This window comes from Primulina eburnea, chromosome 9, assembly GCF_022965805.1.
Source record: "Primulina eburnea isolate SZY01 chromosome 9, ASM2296580v1, whole genome shotgun sequence".
Classification (NCBI taxonomy): domain Eukaryota; kingdom Viridiplantae; phylum Streptophyta; class Magnoliopsida; order Lamiales; family Gesneriaceae; genus Primulina; species Primulina eburnea.
Genome location: NC_133109.1, coordinates 32,251,698 through 32,271,063, shown reverse-complemented (window position 1 = coordinate 32,271,063; position 19,366 = coordinate 32,251,698). Strand labels below are relative to the sequence as shown.

Genomic DNA, 19,366 nt, shown 5'->3' with positions numbered 1-19,366 from the left:
AGTTGAATGGATCGTACTATAAACTAAGCATAGCTTAAGGTTCTTGCATGTATTATTAGTTATACCTAGAGGATCATGAGGAGATGTAACTAAACACTCTTATCATGATCCGATGAATGCAATCAGACTTAAGTTCTGACGTTTTTTATTAAGAGGTTGATGAAAAAATGTGGTTCTTAGGGTAAGCCCGAAGAGGGAGCTCATATAATTATTTTCACAAACATAATTATAAATTACAAATATAGCACAATTGAGAGATTGTTAAGCTCATTTTATTTATATGAGCTTATATGTGAATAATTATATGTTGTGGGTTGTCTATTAAGTTAATCCAAAATAAAGTAATAAACTAATTTTTTGTGTTATTAGGCTTTAATGCATTTAATATGTTGTGTACCTTTAATATGTAGAAACATAAGTGTAATTTCAGTTTTATGATGAGCTAAAACAGGAATATCAGAAAATAATAATAGACATTATCTATATATGGGTCATGGTCTTCGAATCGCGCATTATCACGTTCTCTATTCTCTCTCCTAATTATAGAAAATAGTTCTGAAAAATCTGAAAGATTCTCTCAAAGAAAAGAGTGTATAGATCTAGAAGATCGGGACTCGTTCTTGTATCGTAAAGATTCTTATTTCAAGTATGCTTCCGTTTAAGTTTTCAGCCAAATTTTGAATGATTTAGCACGATTGATTCTGTTAACTAAGGCCAATTTTATAACCGATTTTACTAATTTCTCTTACCTAATTAATTTAAACTAGGTGTTGAATAATGTAATCCTTTTTGATAAAATCTACAGGGAATGAGATACAACCGATGAGCCGATCACTAATCTGTTGTAAAATCATATACTATATTTTATTACATTCATTTATCTCACTGGCAGGATAGAATCTTCCCGCAGTTCTACCTTCCTGCAGGAAAATGAAAGCATTAATTTAACCTTGAAATTATGAAGAAAAAAAAATACTTTCTCACATGGCAAATTGATGACACAAACGATTGATTTAATGCAAGCGTAACGTACGTTATTTTATTAAAAAATAACGTTCTATTATATGTTATTTTAATCTTAAAATAAGAATAAAAACACATGGACATGATGTTACAAGTTGGTAACATGTATCCTGGTATTAAAGCAACAACAAATGCTCGGTTTGAACAAATTAAAACTTAGCTAGAAAGGGAAAAAATATATAATTTAAATTTCACCAGCTCAACAGTAAGAAATTGAAAGTTATTTTACAGTTCAGACAAACAACAGGAAGAATAATAACAAATTCCTCAAAAACAAATGACATTAAAATATAAATCTCAACATGGGAAAAATCATAAGACAACCAAAATAAGCTGTGACAGGTTAACAGTTGATGCTGATACTCAATCATTGAACTCCAAGAATGAACAGACAATCAGAAGGGACCTTTAGGAAGGTAAAACTTTTGTTCTATGAGGTACTGGTCATGAACCGATATTGTGCTGCGGTTCGTCGATATTAACAATGCCGCCACTGTGATCCTGTAAATTCGAATGGCGAATCTCCTCGATTTTGCCACAAACCTCGGTCATCGAAGGGCGTTTATCCGGGTATGGAGCAGTGCAATCAACTGCAAGCTGCAAGAGCTGAACCATATCTTCTTCGACGTTTTGATAACGAAGAAGTTCCGGATCAAACACTTCGGATGTCCACTCTTCTCTGACAATGGACTGGACCCATCTGGAGAGATCGACCCCTTCCTCGTTTGTTAATGAATGAGTCGGAGCTTTGCCCGTTAGCAGCTCGAGCAGTAAAACTCCGAAACTATAGACATCTGCTTTTTGTGAGACTTTTCGAGGATCGGTTACCTCTGGTGCACGATAGCCAGCAATGCGGTTCGGGGTGGTAGCAGGTCCAGCAAGCTGAGCAAGGCAAAAGTCGGAGACACGGGCTTCGTACGAAGTGGTAAGAAGGATGTTTGATGATTTTACGTTTCCATGGGAGAGTGTGGGGCTTTGGGAGTGAAGGTACGAGATTCCTCGCGCTGCACCGAGGGCGATGGCTGCCCTTGTCTCCCAGTTTAAGGGAGTCCTGCCGCCTCCCTTGTTTCCTGCAACATAAATGGAATTAAAACTCGTCCTATTTAATAAATTTGCCACGTACATTGAAACCCCATTAGAGTAAAGAATCGCGCAGTTTTCAAAAGATAGTGTATCTGTCAGTATGCCAAGATTCTGTGCTATGGCATGACTAGCTAGTAGTGACTTAAAAAGAACAAGTTTAGCAAGACGAAAGCAAGAAAAGAACCCGAAACCCGAAAAAATAATCCTTCGTCATTGACTTTGTTCTGATGCAAGACAAATTATGTTAAATAGTTGCTGCAAACTTAAAAAAACAGATCAAAACAAACAGGCAGAAAGCATTTGTAATGAAAACTATACTTCCACATTCGTCCCGAACCACTTTACATTTTGCAGCCATAGAAATAATTCAAATTCACATTTTCTATGACCCAAACTACATTTAATTAACGACATAAAAGGAATACTAAGCTGCAAACACAAAAATAATACTCATTCTCAGACACAGTGTAGTAAATAACTAAGGAATATGATTAATCTCAACAAGATCAAGAAGAATTCTCACCATGTAACAAAGCAGACAAGCTCCCCATTGGCAAATATTCATACACCAACAGCTTCTCCTCCTTATTATAGTAATAAGCTCTTAAAGGCACTAAATTTTCATGATCCAATCTTCCAACTTCCTCCATCTTTTCCCTGAACTCCCTCTCTCCCGTATTAGTATCCCTCAGCCGCTTCACCACAACCGCCAGCCCCGTTTCAAGTACCGCCTTGTATGCGGTTCCGAATGTTCCTTTCCCCAAAACCTCAGCCGACGCTCTCAAAAGATCCTCCAACTCAAAGTTCCAGCCCGTTTTCCCCAGGAAAACTAGCCCTTTCTTCCCATCGACTACTACCTTGCCTTTCTCCTTACCTCCCAATGCCGCCGCGAAACTACCACCCGCGGCCCCATTTTTAACTTCACTCTCCATTTTCTCCGGTGGGACTTCAAGATCTCTTACATTAGCCACTCCTACATCTTTTGATTTTTTCCTCTTTCCGGCGCACGCTCTGCACAAGCAGAATAACAGCAATAATATCAGCAAAAGCCCGAGTACCGAACCAATTACAATCCCAGCAATCGCCCCTGCAGAGAGCTTTTTCTTGGATTTTCCATCACCACCACCACCACCACCACCACCACAAGAATCAAGCGGAGAGCCACAGAGCGAATTTCCAAGAAATGAACTCCTGGGATGTTTCGCCGAAAGATGTTCTGGAATAACTCCAGTAAGATTATTATTAGAAACATTGAACTGAACTAAACCAGGCACATCCAGATCAGGAAGTTGACCAGAAAAGTGATTGTCCTGCAAGTAGAGCGTCCCCAGACGAGTCAATTTATTGAATGAAGGTGAAATTTGGCCGGAGAAATTGTTATCCGCCAAATTCACACGCACAAGAGACGTCAAGGAGAACAAAGAATCCGGGATTTCTCCATCGAAAGAATTGTGCTGCAAATAGAGATTACGGAGTGAAGTCAGCGAAGAGAACAACTCCGGCGGCAGATTCCCGGACAGCGAGTTGTAACGGAGACTGACTGAATTTAGATTGGTCAACCTGGAGATCGTGTTGGGTGGAATAACACCGGAGAGCCCCATTCCAGGAAAGTGAAGCTCAACGACGGTGGAATTCGACGGCACATTGCAAACGACGCCAGCCCACGAGCAGGGAGTGGGTCTAGAGAGATCCCAGAGAAGCACACGTCCTCCTACGGCAGAACGAAAGGCGACGAGCGCCGCCCGCTCTCCGGCAATGTCTCCGGCGGCGAATGGCAAGAGAATGGCGGCAGCGAAAAGGAGAGAGGCGTAGATTTCGAAATCGAAATGCCTCATCGATGATCCCGCAATTTTGTCAGAATTAACGGAGCTAGATTTGTGTGATTTTTGTTGTAGTTTGAACAAGTTTAAGGACTGGGTTTCACTTTCATGTCTGAGTCTGAACCAGTGAACTGTTACTGAATTAGGCATTTAACGTCAAATTCCTCCAATAAGAAGCACCGTCTTAGTGTTATTACCCTTTGACCCCAACCTAACCCACTCTGATTTATTTATTTATTATACCATCACATTTTTGAATTTTGAATTTTCAATTTTTAAAAAAATGAATATATATTTTTAAATTATTGTGTCTTTGATCGTTATACAACTTACAAATTTCGAGTTAAAGGTTTCAAATTTATAATAATAATTCTTTGAATTCGTTTGGATTGATTCATTCTAATAATGGATTTTATATTCCCAAAAAATTATATTTTAAATGACTTTTATAATCGGAGATTTTTTTATTAATCGAGTCCGGACATCTTTTATAATAGGAAAATGATGGTAACAACTTGTGTGAGACGGTCTACGGGTCGTATTTTGTGAGATAGATCTTTATTTGGGCCATTCATGAAAAAATATTATTTTTTATTGTGAATAAGATTCGTGAGACCGTCTCATAAAAAACCTATTCGAAAATGATTACTTCTGTCCATCGTAAATATGGTGATTATACCTTGTTTTAAGTTTAAAAAAAAAAACTTAAATAAAGTTGCAGAATTTCAATTCTATGGTTTTGAAAATTATCCAAAAAGTTAAGAGTGAACAAGGGATTCAGAATTCAAATTCATCAAAACATTTCGCCTAAACAATTTACCTATAAGAAAAAGAGTATGTATTTTGTGAGACGATCTCACGAATCTTTATCTGTGAGACGGGTCAACCTACTGATATTCACAATAAAAAGTAATACTCTTAGTATAAAAAATAATACTTTTGCATAGATGACTCAAATAATATATCGTTTCATAAAATACGACATGTGAAACTCAAAAAATTGGAGTGCCACAAACGTTAAGTCAACTAAAATAATTATTTATGTGATTGTCAGAATTGGGGAAATGCTATTTTTAAATATCTTATGCCTGATATATTTTTGTCATTATTATTCACATAATCGAAGTTAAAAAATATTTCGTTCCATGAATTTACGGGTAGTTTGCTCCAAAAAGGAATACTACCATTTTCACTAAGGATTTGTTTTGGGAATTATCCCAAAAAATGAATTAGGTAAAAAAATTAGAAAAATATACAGTTTGGATTTCAAGTTGGAAACTTGGAACCAAATGACAATCCCAAAATTAACAAGATATGCAAGTTTAGAAAATCGAATAATTTTCGCCCATAATTATTAGAAAACTGATATTACTTTTTCAAAAAAGAAACAGTTGGTTTGAAATAAGAATTTATTTAATAATTAAAATATAAAAACTCGTGTGAAATGATTTGACAAATCAATTTTATAAAACGAACATTTTATTTGGAACACTCATAAAAAAATATTATTTTTTATATCAAAAATATATTTTTTTATTATAAATATGAATAAAATTGACTCGTCTCACAAATAAAATCTTAGAAGACAGTCTAAAAAAAAAGACTTTGCGCTAATAAAAAATTTCTCGGGGGAATCAAAAGGGTCCCAAAATTGAAATCTTGTCAACTGAATAATACTTTACATCCTAAACCCCTAATTATTTCCATCAGCCAACTAAAAAGTTTGGCAAATCAAGTTGCGTCGTGACCGTTCTTTAAGAACATGTCTCTTGTGAGACGATTTTACGGATCTTTATCTGTGAGACGAATCAACCCTATCCATATTCACAATAAAAAGTAATACTTATAGTATAAAATATAATATTTTTTCATAAATGATTCAAATAAATAATCATCTCACAAAATATGACCCGTGAGACAGTCTCGCATAAATTTTTGTCATGATTAATTTAGCGTGAAGGAATAAGTTTATTATTGTTAATTATATATTAAATCCGATAAATTACAACGACATTATCACATGGAACATCAAATCAAATCAAGGACCAGCCATTGCGAAATTACAAGGACAGATCACATTGACATTTTATAACAATGTCACCAAAAAAAGGAAGAACGTATTTTTAAAAGTCCCACATTTCATTATATATATATATATATATATATATATATATATATATATATATATATATATATATATATATTGTTGACTAGAAACACAGAACAAGCGAAGGGAGGCCAAAGTTTGTGATGTGGTAGATATACCACTTATTGTGTACAGATATGCAACAGCGAAGTATAGCTAGAAAACATGACTAGAATGTCACGTGCAGACCAAGAAGTCTCATGAACAGAGAGATGAACTGGGGATGACCGGGCCAAGCGGCACCTGTGACAAGATTACCGTCGACGAAGCAACTCTCGATTGGTTCAGGTTCTAGCCAAGTTGCCCCTGACAGAACAACATTGAGCTTCACTGCAGGATATGCAGTACATTTCTTGCCCTGAGAAAACATTTAAAAAAAATGATATTACCTAACCATATTTCCAATGAATTACGCAACTAAATTGAAACGATGCACATAAATTATTATTCGGGGTGATCTACATCGTGAAAAGCTTACCTTTAGAACACCAGCAGCTGATAAAATTAGTTGTCCATGGCATATTGATGCTACCGGTTTGCCAGATTCCACAAATTCCTTCACCAATTTAAGCACACTTTCATCCAAGGCCAAGTATTCTGGAGCTCGGCCTCCAGGTATCACTAATCCATCGTAGCTAGAAGCATCCAAACCTTCAAAATTGGTGGTCAAAGAGAACTGGTGGCCAGGCTTCTCACTATATGTTTGGTCGCCTTCAAAGTCGTGAACAGCTGTCGGGCATTTATCACCCGCTTTTCTTCCAGGACATATGGCATCCACATGGCAGGCGAGAGCTTGAAGAGATTGAAAAGGAACCATCACCTCATAGTCTTCCATGTAATCCTGCATTGTAACCGCAAAAGCACAATAATTGATGAATGATGCAAATCTTCAAAAATGGCAACACCAATAAGAACTGAACTAAATCATAAAAGGGTTAGTAAATTAATATGAATGAATAGTTACCAATCATACTTGAGAAATGGCGGATGCTGAACAAAAGAGTAGCATGATCAGAAGATGATGTGCAGAAAACTACGGCTATTTCTATTGAGATTCAATATGGTCGACAAAAATTATTATATAAGAGCCACGTGAAACCCCACATGTTTTATTAAGTTGGCCTTGGGTGTCTATGATCTGATCGACATGCATATATACACCTTAATATTTATTCTTGACATATATTCTCTGAAATCTGTCACACACTTGAGGAGGCATGTTAAAGTAAAGCATCATCGTTGAGACGTCTTTCACAAGGTTGAGCATTTGAAAGAACTTGATATTCATACTAGCTATCAGCCTCAAAATAAAAAACCTAGGGCATTGAATCGTTACCCCGCAGAGAAATAAAATGCGCTTTCCAGAACCAGATATTTTGGCTCCTAATGCCTTGATAAAAAGCTGAATGAACTCAGGATGCCCCTCATAATTAACTCCAGTTACGAGGTTCCCCTCACTAGTGCAGAAGGCCATTGTGTCTGGTTCTACCCAATGAGCACCCGCAGCAATAAGTGCATGCTTCACAGGAGGATATGCAGTACACTTCCGGCCTTTAACAATACCAGCTGCAGCCAAGATCAATTGCCCATGGCAGATGGAGGCAATTGGCTTATGAGACTCATCAAATTTCTTGACCAAGTTTACCACAGATTCATTTATTGCAAGATATTCTGGGGCACGCCCTCCCGGAATGATTAGTCCGTCGTATTTGGCGGCATCTATTTCATCAAAAGTTGCATTGAGGGAAAAATTGTGGCCCTTGGACTCAGAATAGGTCTGCACAAATTATCAAAAACCAGAAAAAGGTAATATACTAAGTTCGAAAGAAAGCTAATGGAACTAATGGACTCGTTTGGCATATCAAGAAAGTATGACGCTCCAAAAAGAACAGCAGGGTCGTTTCACTCGCACTTGCAAATAAATCCAAACAGACACACTCATAAAATACAAACCAAAACACATAATGGATATGCTTGCATGAAGAAAAGGAGATTTGGGTTTCTTAAACACTTGTATATCAAGGACTTATAAGCCAAAAGAGCAAATGTAGGGAGGTAGTCATCATAAAGTAAGCATATTAATTAATATGACCGAAAATCAAATTGATTCAAAGGTGCATCTTAACCGCTCCAAACTTCCCATCATTATTCTTGATTCTCATCTTCAAATGCATAAAATATTCATGATTTAGACTATTAGAAAGCAACTATCTTGCTTTCTACTACTATAAACAACTTTATAAAACATTTTTCTCCCAAAAGTTTGAGCTTACAACTTACAAGAGCTTATCTGGACAATAATTTTATACTTCTAACATACTCCCTCACGGGTAGGTTGAACATAACTTATGAGGGAATATATATCTTAGAACAATATCCAAGACTTACACATGTACATTAACCAGATATTAAACATCAAAGACCAACGGATAGTAACTAAATCAATATATAGTGGGGATCGCATCTCACACCAAATATCTTGAATTTGTGATCTCTTCCGCCTGAAAAACAATTTGAAATCTCTTCGACCAAAGCTCAAACTAACGATTGGTCAAACAAATAATAGCTTCATATTTCAAGCCATAAATAAGCAAACCTCAGTAAAACATCAGAGGACAATGTAGCCCAGAATCCTAAAACTTCCTAAAAAATAAAAAAGGGAAATAACTAATAAGAAAAAAATAACGAAGAAAAAGTCTTAAACTTTCAAACTTCACTTAGTACTATCATGTACATCACAAGAAACACAAAGTTGCCCCCAGTAACAACCAAATGTAGTTAAGAAAACACTTGGACACAGCATAAAAAACTAACAACATAAAGTGGTAAATAAGAATAAACCGGAACTAATTCATTCAGAAATAGCAAAAGCTGTTCTATTAACTAATTTCAAATAAACCTGGTAGCCTAAAGAGTCGTGAATCGCAGTACGACATATGTCCCCGGCTTTCTTCCCGGGGCAAACTGCATCAACAGACAGCCCATATGCCAGCAATGCTTGAAATGGCACCATAACCTGCGTATATGCAACCAAAATTACTTAGAAAACTTCACTTGTGATGTGAGGAGGAAAAGATTGAAATTTTATGAAAAAAATAATCGGTTACCTCGTAATCTTCGACATAATCTCCGCATAACAAGAGAACCCTTTTCTGAGATGCCATTTTCCGACGTTGAAGGTCAGATAAAGCTTCACCGCTGATTATACTTTCTTCTAGGTTCTTTCTACTTCTCCGTTGGTGTAGAAAAACTTCAGGATAATTCCCAGCTTAGCACCGATACATGCTCTGTTATAAGACGTAAAAAATGTTTTTTTTTTTATTTCGGGAAATTAATTTTTTTGGATTGATTGATTTATGTTTTAATTTCTTGTCAATATTTTTTTTATCTTTATCAATATTTTTTTAAACAAAAATTTGTGTAAAACGGTCTCACAGAGTATATTTTGTTAGACATATATCTTATTTGGGTCATCTATACGTATTACTTTTTATTGTGAATATTGGTAAAATTGACTCATCTCACAAATAAATATTCGTGAGACCGCTCTTTCACAAGATACATACTCATTTTTTTATATCACATACTATAATAAACTAGAGTCTAGAACTGAAAAAAATGTAATATAACAAAACTAAATTTGAAAGCCTAAAAGAAATATTGTGGACAAAAATATAAGTTCCATTTATTTAATATATATTATATTTTTTCAAACAATTATAAATATTATAATTTTTTATTTATAAGATCCAAAAAGAAATATGTCATTTCACGATATCTAGAAGCTATACATGATACTTCCTTTGTCCTTTTGTTTTATTGATTTTATTATCTAGTTTATCTTAAAATTTTATTTATAATTTTAATTATGAATCGTAAAATAAAATTCGAAAAAATTTCATCTATGTTGATTGATCCTCTTCAAAAAAAAAAATTCTTGTCCTTTTCAAAACACATTTTTATATATACTTTACAAATTTATAAACAGATTTATTTGGATTCATGTAAATTTTTTTACAAAATTTTTATAAATTTTTGTGAAATTTTTTCTTAAGAATTTATAAATTTTGTATTTAATTAAACATATTATTTTTTATTAATTTCTTTGAACTAATAATTATTCGACATAAATAATATATTCAGTTGAAATAATTTTTCAATATATATATTAATAAATAAATTTACTTATTTAAAGTAAAATCATTTCAATACTTACATGTATAATTATGTGAGTTTGTATGTGTGTTTGTAAAATTTTAAAAATATATCAATTGATTAATAAGTAACATTGTTTTTGAATTGATAATATACATTTGAAAAGAATATTATTTATTATTGTGTGGATGCAATTTTGTATTAAAATATGATAGCTTACATATTAATATGAAAATGCTAAAAAGATTTTAAAAAAATCATGGTTATTGCGAGGCTATTCAATTATTAAGAATTAAGCGACATTTTTTATTATATTTTATTATTATTGAATATTACATTAATTTGTATAAATCATAAATTAAAAATCACAAAATCAATTCTAGAATTCAAAATTTACTCTAATATTAAAATAAAAAAATTATTAAATGAATCAGAAAAAAATGAAAAATTTGAAATTAAATATGAAAATATATATAGAGACACATTTCGAAAAATTGAAAGAGTGATATAGACAGATGAGAGGAGAGAAGATAAGAAGAGATGTGATGTGAAGCGACATAGGGAGAAATAAATAGCTTGTGTAAGAGTTAGAAGTTTTAAAAATCCATCTGAATTTTTGGGTTGAACCTAATACGATTTTTGACAATTTATAGTTGTACTTTATGTATTAATGTTTGTATGTTAATGAATTTCATGGAGTTATTAAAAGTCTATTGAAAATTCGAATACATCTAGTCTTTTATAAAGTCTTAAAAAATCAATGTTAAATATCACTTGACTTTTTAAAACCCCATGAAAATCTATTTTGAATATCATTATACTTCTACAAAGTATGCAGAAGTTTTAATTGAATATATCTAGACTTTTAAAATCTACGAAAGTCATTAAAAATCAATAAATCTCCTACGTTGAATACGACCCTCTAAGTAAATTTCAGTATTTAAGTTCGAACTCGAATTCAAATAGACATAATTTGAAGCTCGATTCAGTCAAATTTTTATTATTAATGGTTTGAATACGAAAAATGGTGCTCAAGCTCAAATTTTGACAAACACCACTCGCCAAATAGGTGATGCCTCCACGGTGGCCTTTGTCGGTGATTCGATTCCTTCCGACAATTTACACAGTAGTGGTTCCTCCCTCTCATATTGTAATTCATACTCAAATCTCAAACCGTACTCCGAGCCCGACACGAGAACGACAACTTTGTTCCACCGGCAGATCGTGGGACGAAGCTAGAAAAATAAAGTTACAAAATGAAAAAAAAATATATTAAAAATTTTACGAGAGACAAATGGAAAGAGAAAAGTGAAATAAAATAATTATATATAATATCATAATTTATAAAAAATAAAAAATCAAAGGGGACGACAGCATTCAGGTTTTTTTTTAAAAATATTATAAATTAATTAAAGCGTTGTAAAAATATGGCAAGTTTGGAGGATTTGTAAAAGTATTACAATCCGGGACTTACTGTCCCGGATTCAGAATTTTTTATTATTTTCTTTTTGAAAAAAAATAAAATAAAAAGAAAGTGAGTGTGGCACGGATTCTAAGAAGCCGTGTCCAATCCGTGTCTCCGAATTTTCATTTTTTTTAAAAAAAAAAAAGATCGGCGACGGGTTTTTAAAAACCGTCGCAAGTGGCGACGGTTTAATCAAACGCCGTTGCTATTTGCGACGGTTTACACAAAAACCGTCGCTAACTTAGAATCCGTGGCACACATTCCCGGATTCTAAATCCGTGACATTTTAATTCCCGTGACTACTTCCAGTATTTAAATGCGGTGCCCTCCTCCTCATTTCGCATCGAAGTCGAACAAGCCACAGGAGCAATTCTTTGTTTCGAATACGGATCTTCAAATTTGTTTTTCAGTTTTTTTTTATTTTAATTACAAGTTGTTGCTGCAACATATTTTATCAACATTCGTATACAATTTTTGTATTATTGACTTTTTATATTTGTGGAATGTATTGATTGTGATTTAATATTCTTTTATGAATAAATTTATAGTAATGAAAGAACATAAGTGTAATTGCTAAATGAAATCAAATAAGTCAACAAACTACATATTAAAAAATTTTCATAACAATACAACACGGAATTGTCATAACAATTAAATATTAAATTGTAAAATATACGTCACAAACATAATTATTTGTCACCATAAGTCGATCTTCTCAACTCCACCTACCTGTAATGAACAAGAATTATTAATAAACAAAAATTTGTAATTACATTAATATCTTCACATGTTATGGTTTAAAAATAAGGTACAATACGTAATTGTATATATTTTACCTCCCACGTTGTCTCTCTCTCGTTGATGGCTGATCCATCTCGTTTCTTATGCGTGTCGTGCGATCTCTACCAGCCTGCCTCCTTTGTCGACGAACACCATTGTGTTGTAATTGGAATGTAGGTTCATCCCAATATTGTTCATCATGAATAGGGTAGAATCTTCCATCGTATGTGTTCACGTATTCGCTCAATGTAAACCATGGTTGTACAAGTTGTGCGGGATTCAAACCAAACCATTTCGCTGCACATATAACATGTGAACAAGGAATTCCAAAAATTGTGAATTTACCACAAGTGCATTCACGCGTAGAAATGTTCACAGCTTGTACGTGATGTTGACGACCCGGTCTTCCTCCTGTCGCGACGGATGCTGTTTTATCCCTTTGGTCAAATTTTACTACTCGATGTTCAATTGACTTTTTTGACCAAATATCAAATTTAGAGTATGCATAGTCGGTCCATGGTTGATTTTTTTCCAACATCTTATCACTTCGCGCTCGCCGTTGAATGAAATAGTGTACGCAACGCTGTAAGGTCATCTCCACTATTGCAGTTATTGGAAGACGTCGCACCCCTTTCAACACACCATTAGTACACTCAGACATGTTCGTCGTCATTATCCCTCGTCTCCATCCACCATCATGAGCTAATGACCATTTTTCTTTTTGAATGTTTGACAAATACGTGAAAGCTGCTGCATTCTTTGTCCTAATTGCCTCCATTGTCGCATTAAATTTTGCTACTTGGTGTTGTACCCCTGCTTCCCAACATAAGTCTTTTAAATGAATGTTTTTGAACTTGCTGTTGAAATTAGAGCGAACATGCCTCAAACAGAAACGATGAACACCACGAGGAGGCTTGAAGTCAGGGAGATTTTGAACTGCACTTGTTATACCCGCATGTCTATCAGATATAAGGCACACACCACTACACCCTCTGGTAACATGTCGTGCAACATTACCGAGGAACCAATGCCAAGACTCGTAATTCTTCATCAACAAGCGCAAAGGCTAACGGCAAAATGTAGTATCCCGATACCTAATTTGAGTTAATTATTGGATTAATTATATTTTCGGTGGGATCGGAAGGATCGAACCAGGTTCGGATCGTCCGAAGAGGGTTCGGATCATCCGAAGTGGGTTCGGACCGTCCGAGACAGGTGGCTGGACACGTGGAAGGGTTCTGGACACGTGGAAGAGTTCGGATCGTCCGATCGGGGTTCGGATCGTCCGAGACAGGTGGCTGTACTCGTGGAAGTCATGCAAGGTTCGGATCGTCCGATCAGGGTTCGGACCGTCCGAAGTGTACCGGATCGGATCGTACGAAGTGGTTCGGAGCGTCCGAACGATGGCTATAAATAGAGGCGCGAGGCTTCATTTGTGACTCGCCATTTCAGAGTGTTCCAGAGCATTTCAGTCGTTTCTGACAGGTTCTAGTCTTTTTCCGAGGTTCGGGCACTAGCGGGGAGCTACTAGTGTTGTAGCGGAGCTGTGCTCTAGTTTGGAGCTAGCGGCACCAGTGGGCTGACTGCGGACGCAGGCGTGAGTCTAGGACTGATTGTTAGGATCTGCTGGTTTGAGGTACGAAAGTACTATCTGAGATATCCTGGTCGAGTATACATCCTCATATGTGTTGCACGATTCTGTGGTTCATTGATATATGTCATATGATGCATGCTATTATGTCACGTTTTATGATGCATGTTGCATTTCATGTTGAGCCGTATCTCCTTCGAGATAGCCTTTACTGTTGAGCTGTATCTCTTTCGAGATAAGCTATATCTTGTGGGGCCGCTCAGCCCTGTCTTGTCTTGTGGACGCATGGACACCGAGAGTACACAGTGGCCGACGGGTCGGGAGGGCTTCGGTGATCCGGGACATTTTTGGTCCACGTCTGTTCTTGTAGTGGATGCAGTGACCCAGAGGAGTACCGCGCGGCACTATCCACTTGGCGCCTCTAGACTGAGCATTTTGAGATCCTTTGTTACTCCTGTTTCTTGACTACCCTGGTATCATATCATAGCATGTGCATTTCATATAGGTTTGTATACTCATGCTTTTGTACTGGGCGTTCTTATCGCTCACGTCCTCGGTTTTGTTTATCTTGGACACCCCATTCCCACGGGGCAGGCCTCAGGTTGGACAGCTCAGGAGGAGGAGGAGGAGGACGTTGAGTAGCTGGTTGGTTTAGTTCTTCGGTATCTTTTTGTTTCGATATGGTTGTACCGTATATTTCAGTTTAGTTGAGTTGTTCTGGATTTTTCGATTGGGTTGTATAACTATCGTTTGTTGGCCTTTTCCGCAATTATCTCTGATTATTTTTATTAATTAAGTTAGTTGCATGCTTAGTTCTTGATTAGTAGGTGATTCTGGAACGGGTCACTACATTTATCTGGTTATTGGCATCCAATGTTACTGCAATGAGTAGTTTGTGTTTATATTTGGTGTACATATGGGTACCGTCTACACTGATTACGTTGCGACAATGTCGAAAACCATCTATACATGGTCTGAATGCCCAAAACACAAAGTTCAAGACTTTATGTGGATGGTCATTAGGTCGAAGATGCTTCCATTCTACAACAGTTCCTGGATTGTACTTCGACAAAGCTCCCATATATTTAGGAAGCAAAGTTACAGAGCTTTCCCATGTGCCATAGACTACCTCCACCGCGCGTTTCAAACCCTGCCATGCCTTATCATACGATATATCATACCCATATTTTTCTTTAATACTTTCTCGCACATATTTGATTTCGTATGCAGGATCACAACGCACGATTCCCAAAAGTGTACTGGCTATCATGTTTACGTCAAGGTTGTGGTGATCTATACCGACTTGGGTAGACATGCATGTGTGATCATCACCATATTTCGTGATCATGAAGTAGCCTAAACTTTTTTTGAACGATGCTCGAAGTCCCCACCCACAATTGCCACCTTCGGACCAGTTCTTGCATTTGACCTTCCAAATTGTCGGAGAACTTTGGACAACGATATATTCACGTCTCAAAACCCGAACTGAAAAATCCTTCACTGAAGATATTAAATCGTTTTTGCTCTTAAATACCATTTTGACACCGAGCTCTGGCCTTTCAGGATTGTAAAAGTTTGTTCGAGATGCAGAAGGAATACCAAATGAATCTGGAATTTGTTCGTCGTAGACTTCATTGAAAAATTGGGGAATATCACGTAAATGTTGCTCAGGTGCAATAGGAATGTTCTCTGTCACTGTTGCTCCAGACATTAACACACGCGTCAATGTCCCTTCATTTGCATTTTCAACATGATGATCATCTTCTCCGTCACTTGATGTAGCATACAAATCATCATCGCTATTCCTGACATGATGCGAACTGTCCCCAAATAAATCATCTTGCTCAGGCATGTATTCTGTAATTGGGGTTGGAATATTTGCATCCACAGTAGAATTATCAAAATGTCTAACATTTGTGGTATTATCCTCATCAGCCCATGAATTTAATTCCAATTGGCCTGTTCTAGTAGAACCCCATGCGACATCAACTCCTGATGGACCCGTGATATGATGATCCCAATCCCCTGAAGTAAAATCTCATTCTCGTCTTGTATTCATCCCCCATGCATAATCTTCTTCAGTGTGAGCCGTGATATGATGATCCCAAGGACCAGTGTCGATCCCAGAGTATGTATGAGCTGACTGTTCATCGACGTGATACATAGAAGGTCCCGCTTCATTCAAACCTATTGTTCCCAAACCTTGCGTTATTACTGGCATGACTGCATCAAAATCGTAATCACTTACGTTCTGTAACACTGGCGATGAATCAACATACAAGTACATGCAATCCAGTGTCGGCAACTCAAACATAAATTGTAGACTATCATCATCTGTGATATAGACATGCTCTTCAATGTAACGAGCCGACGAGCTATAACAATATTTCGTTGACATCCTGATGCAGAATTTTGATGGGTCGATCTCCAACTTGCGATGCACATAATTCACCAATTGAGAAAATGTAGTAGACCGAGAGATTTTAATGGGCCTTGTCGCGGGGATACTATATCCAACCCTACCATCTTCAATAATGACATAGCCACCTACGTACAGTAAGGCTCTCACAGTATCCATGTCTGCACCAAAAACTATGACATAATGTATACAATCATAACAAAATTTAATTATGCGTTTCTCGTATATATATTAAAAAAATATATTTTATATTAGATAAAATTTCAAGAATCATTTACAAGATTATTATTATTATTATTAAAATATATATTGTTAAATCAATATAATTAAAATTTATATTTAGTAATACCAATGTTTGTTTTTATAATAATAAAAAATTGTTATGACTTATATTAAAAATTTAGATTTTCAAACATGTGTAAGTAGAATTTTCAAATATATTAATTTCTTATATTAAAAATTTTAACAACTAAGAGTATAAAAAAATAAAAAGAGTAAAAAAAACATATTAAACAGAAACAAATGACAAATTTACAAGATAAATTTATATTTTTCAAAATTGTTTTACTATATATAAAATTTTTGTTATATAATGATACAGACCACCACGAGATTTTTTTTAATAATAATTTCTTTCTGTAAATTGAAATGGACAAACCATAAAAACCCTAATTTCTCAAATATACCTTTTGATTATTATAAAATGACGTCCTATTCTTTTCGTGAAAGGAGGTGACTTTAAAATCTGCACATTTAAATATCATAAATTCCTTAACAATTAAATACTTAACCATTAAATATAATTAACAAATAAATAATTGACATTTAAATATTATTAGCAATTCACGTAAATAATTAGTTCACTAATGCTTAAAATTCACGTAAATAAAATAATTTCAAATATAATTAGTGTGATTATTGTAATATTATATCACGTAATATAAGAATTGCTATTAAATTTCACGTAAATTAAATTTAATTATTGTAATTAACGTGAATATTGTATATATAAGATTATATCACGTAAATATAATTAATGTCATAAAATTAAGTTTAATCGTCAATTATTGTAGATATAATATATATCACATAAATTAAATATAATATATTACATAAATTAAATATATTATATTTAATTTATGTGATATATATTATATCACGTAAATATAATTATCGTAACTAAATTAAGTGTAGTTATTATTATTCCAAAATTTCTAAATCACAGTATTATAATTGCAATAATACAATTAATATTATACTTATTGATATTACTTAAAATTGATACAACGATCGAACAATAATAAATATTATTAATAACAAAAAATATCGTTACCTCTAATTATTCTGAAAAATGTCGAAGACTTACGTTAATAAATGGAAAAGTTGAAGATTCGTATTCGAAACAAAGAATTGCTTCTGTGGCTTGTTCGACTTCGATGCGAAATGAGGAGGAGGGCACCGCATTTAAATACTGGAAGTAGTCGCGGGAATTAAAAATTCACGGATTTAGAATCCGGGAACGTCTGCCACGGATTCTACGTTAGCGACGGTTTTTATTTAAACCGTCGCAAAGAGCAACAGCGTTCGATTAAACCGTCGCCACTAGCGACGGTTTTCAAAACCCGTCGCTGATCTAAACTTTTTTTTTTTTAAAAAAAAATGAAAATCCGGAGACACGGATTGGACACGGATTCTTAGAATCCGTGCCACACTCACTTTCTTTTTATTTTATTTTTTTTCAGAAAAAAATAATAAAAAATTCTGAATCCGGGACATACTGTCCCGGATTGTAATACTTTTACAAACCCTCCAAACTTGCCATATTTTTACAACGCTTTAATTAATTTATAATATTTTTAAAAAAAACCCCATTCAGAACCGCCCCCCTTTTGGCTCCGTCTTTGCCAGATTTGAGTACCATCTTGGACAAGCTCTTCCATGCTGAAGAATCCCAGTTCGGTTATGGGTTAGAGAACCACCGAGCCTCGGTGGTTTTGTTTTTGCATAGATCCCAAGCCTACAAACCCATATTTTGCGGTGGACGACAGGACTTAGAACTCGAGAAGGAGGAGAGATGAATCGACCAGATCGGAAGAAACTACTGACAATAAAAACTCTTTGTTTTTTAGTGAATTTTCGAACAAAATAATTTCAATTCGATTTCGATTTGAAAAATATTCCGAACATGTTTGAATCGAATTCAATAATTTCAATTGCGAATCAAACTTTTCAAACAATCTCGAAAAGCTCGTTAATATGTTCGATTCATTTAATCACTAATATTTAATGATCTTGATACGTAATGTTGTGATTTTTGTTAAAATTATTGTAAATAATAATATTTTTTTATAAATTAAATCGAATAAAATATTTATATCATAAAATTCACCGTAAAATCATCTAAGTTGAATTTTGTATTGAAATATATTTAAATCCACCATTAAAAGTTGTACCATATCTTTTTCGATTTAAATAAATAATAATATCGGATATGCCAACCGGCGGAGCAGATCTCAATGTTTTAGGTCCACCTTATTCGAGTTGCCAAGAATGTCCTAGAATGTCGATCATTTTCTTTCCTATTTTTGTAAATAAATAAATATGATTCATTTACACCACAAATATTTAAAGTTCTTCATATGTAATATTACTCGATTAGCATAATGTTTAGTACTTTGCAACTTGGTTTATGTAAGGAATGAGATAGGCGCATAATTTTAAATGTTCTGTCATGTTTATAATTTGAAAACTTACTAATACAAAATTACTATAATTGAAAAGATGTAAATTTTTTGAGACGATCTCACGGTATATAACTGTGAGACAGATTGAGTCGATCTAAAGTTATCATGAATGATAATATTTTTGAGATAAAAATAATATT

At 34.7% G+C, this 19,366-nt stretch overlaps 3 protein-coding genes across 3 annotated transcripts; all 3 read right to left on the bottom strand.

Annotated features, from left to right (window-relative positions):
* Positions 1 to 1,203: 1,203 nt before the first annotated feature.
* LOC140841757 (probable inactive receptor kinase At1g48480) lies at positions 1,204 to 4,109 on the bottom strand. The gene is made up of 2 exons (XM_073209417.1): positions 2,630 to 4,109; positions 1,204 to 2,093 (listed from the first exon to the last, which is right to left on the bottom strand). Exons 1-2 carry the CDS (start codon positions 4,074 to 4,076, stop codon positions 1,468 to 1,470), a joined length of 2,073 nt encoding a protein of 690 aa, XP_073065518.1. The 5' UTR covers positions 4,077 to 4,109; the 3' UTR covers positions 1,204 to 1,467.
* A 2,002-nt stretch (positions 4,110 to 6,111) lies between these two features.
* LOC140841756 (protein DJ-1 homolog D) lies at positions 6,112 to 9,369 on the bottom strand. The gene is made up of 5 exons (XM_073209416.1): positions 9,180 to 9,369; positions 8,972 to 9,088; positions 7,409 to 7,849; positions 6,551 to 6,913; positions 6,112 to 6,430 (listed from the first exon to the last, which is right to left on the bottom strand). Exons 1-5 carry the CDS (start codon positions 9,234 to 9,236, stop codon positions 6,242 to 6,244), a joined length of 1,167 nt encoding a protein of 388 aa, XP_073065517.1. The 5' UTR covers positions 9,237 to 9,369; the 3' UTR covers positions 6,112 to 6,241.
* Positions 9,370 to 14,846: 5,477 nt separating this feature from the next.
* On the bottom strand, positions 14,847 to 17,280 carry LOC140840577 (uncharacterized). The gene is made up of 2 exons (XM_073207758.1): positions 17,169 to 17,280; positions 14,847 to 16,643 (listed from the first exon to the last, which is right to left on the bottom strand). The coding sequence occupies exon 2, from the start codon at positions 15,913 to 15,915 to the stop codon at positions 14,884 to 14,886; it is 1,032 nt and encodes a 343-aa protein (XP_073063859.1). The 5' UTR covers positions 15,916 to 16,643; positions 17,169 to 17,280; the 3' UTR covers positions 14,847 to 14,883.
* Between the last annotated feature and the right edge of the window lie 2,086 nt (positions 17,281 to 19,366).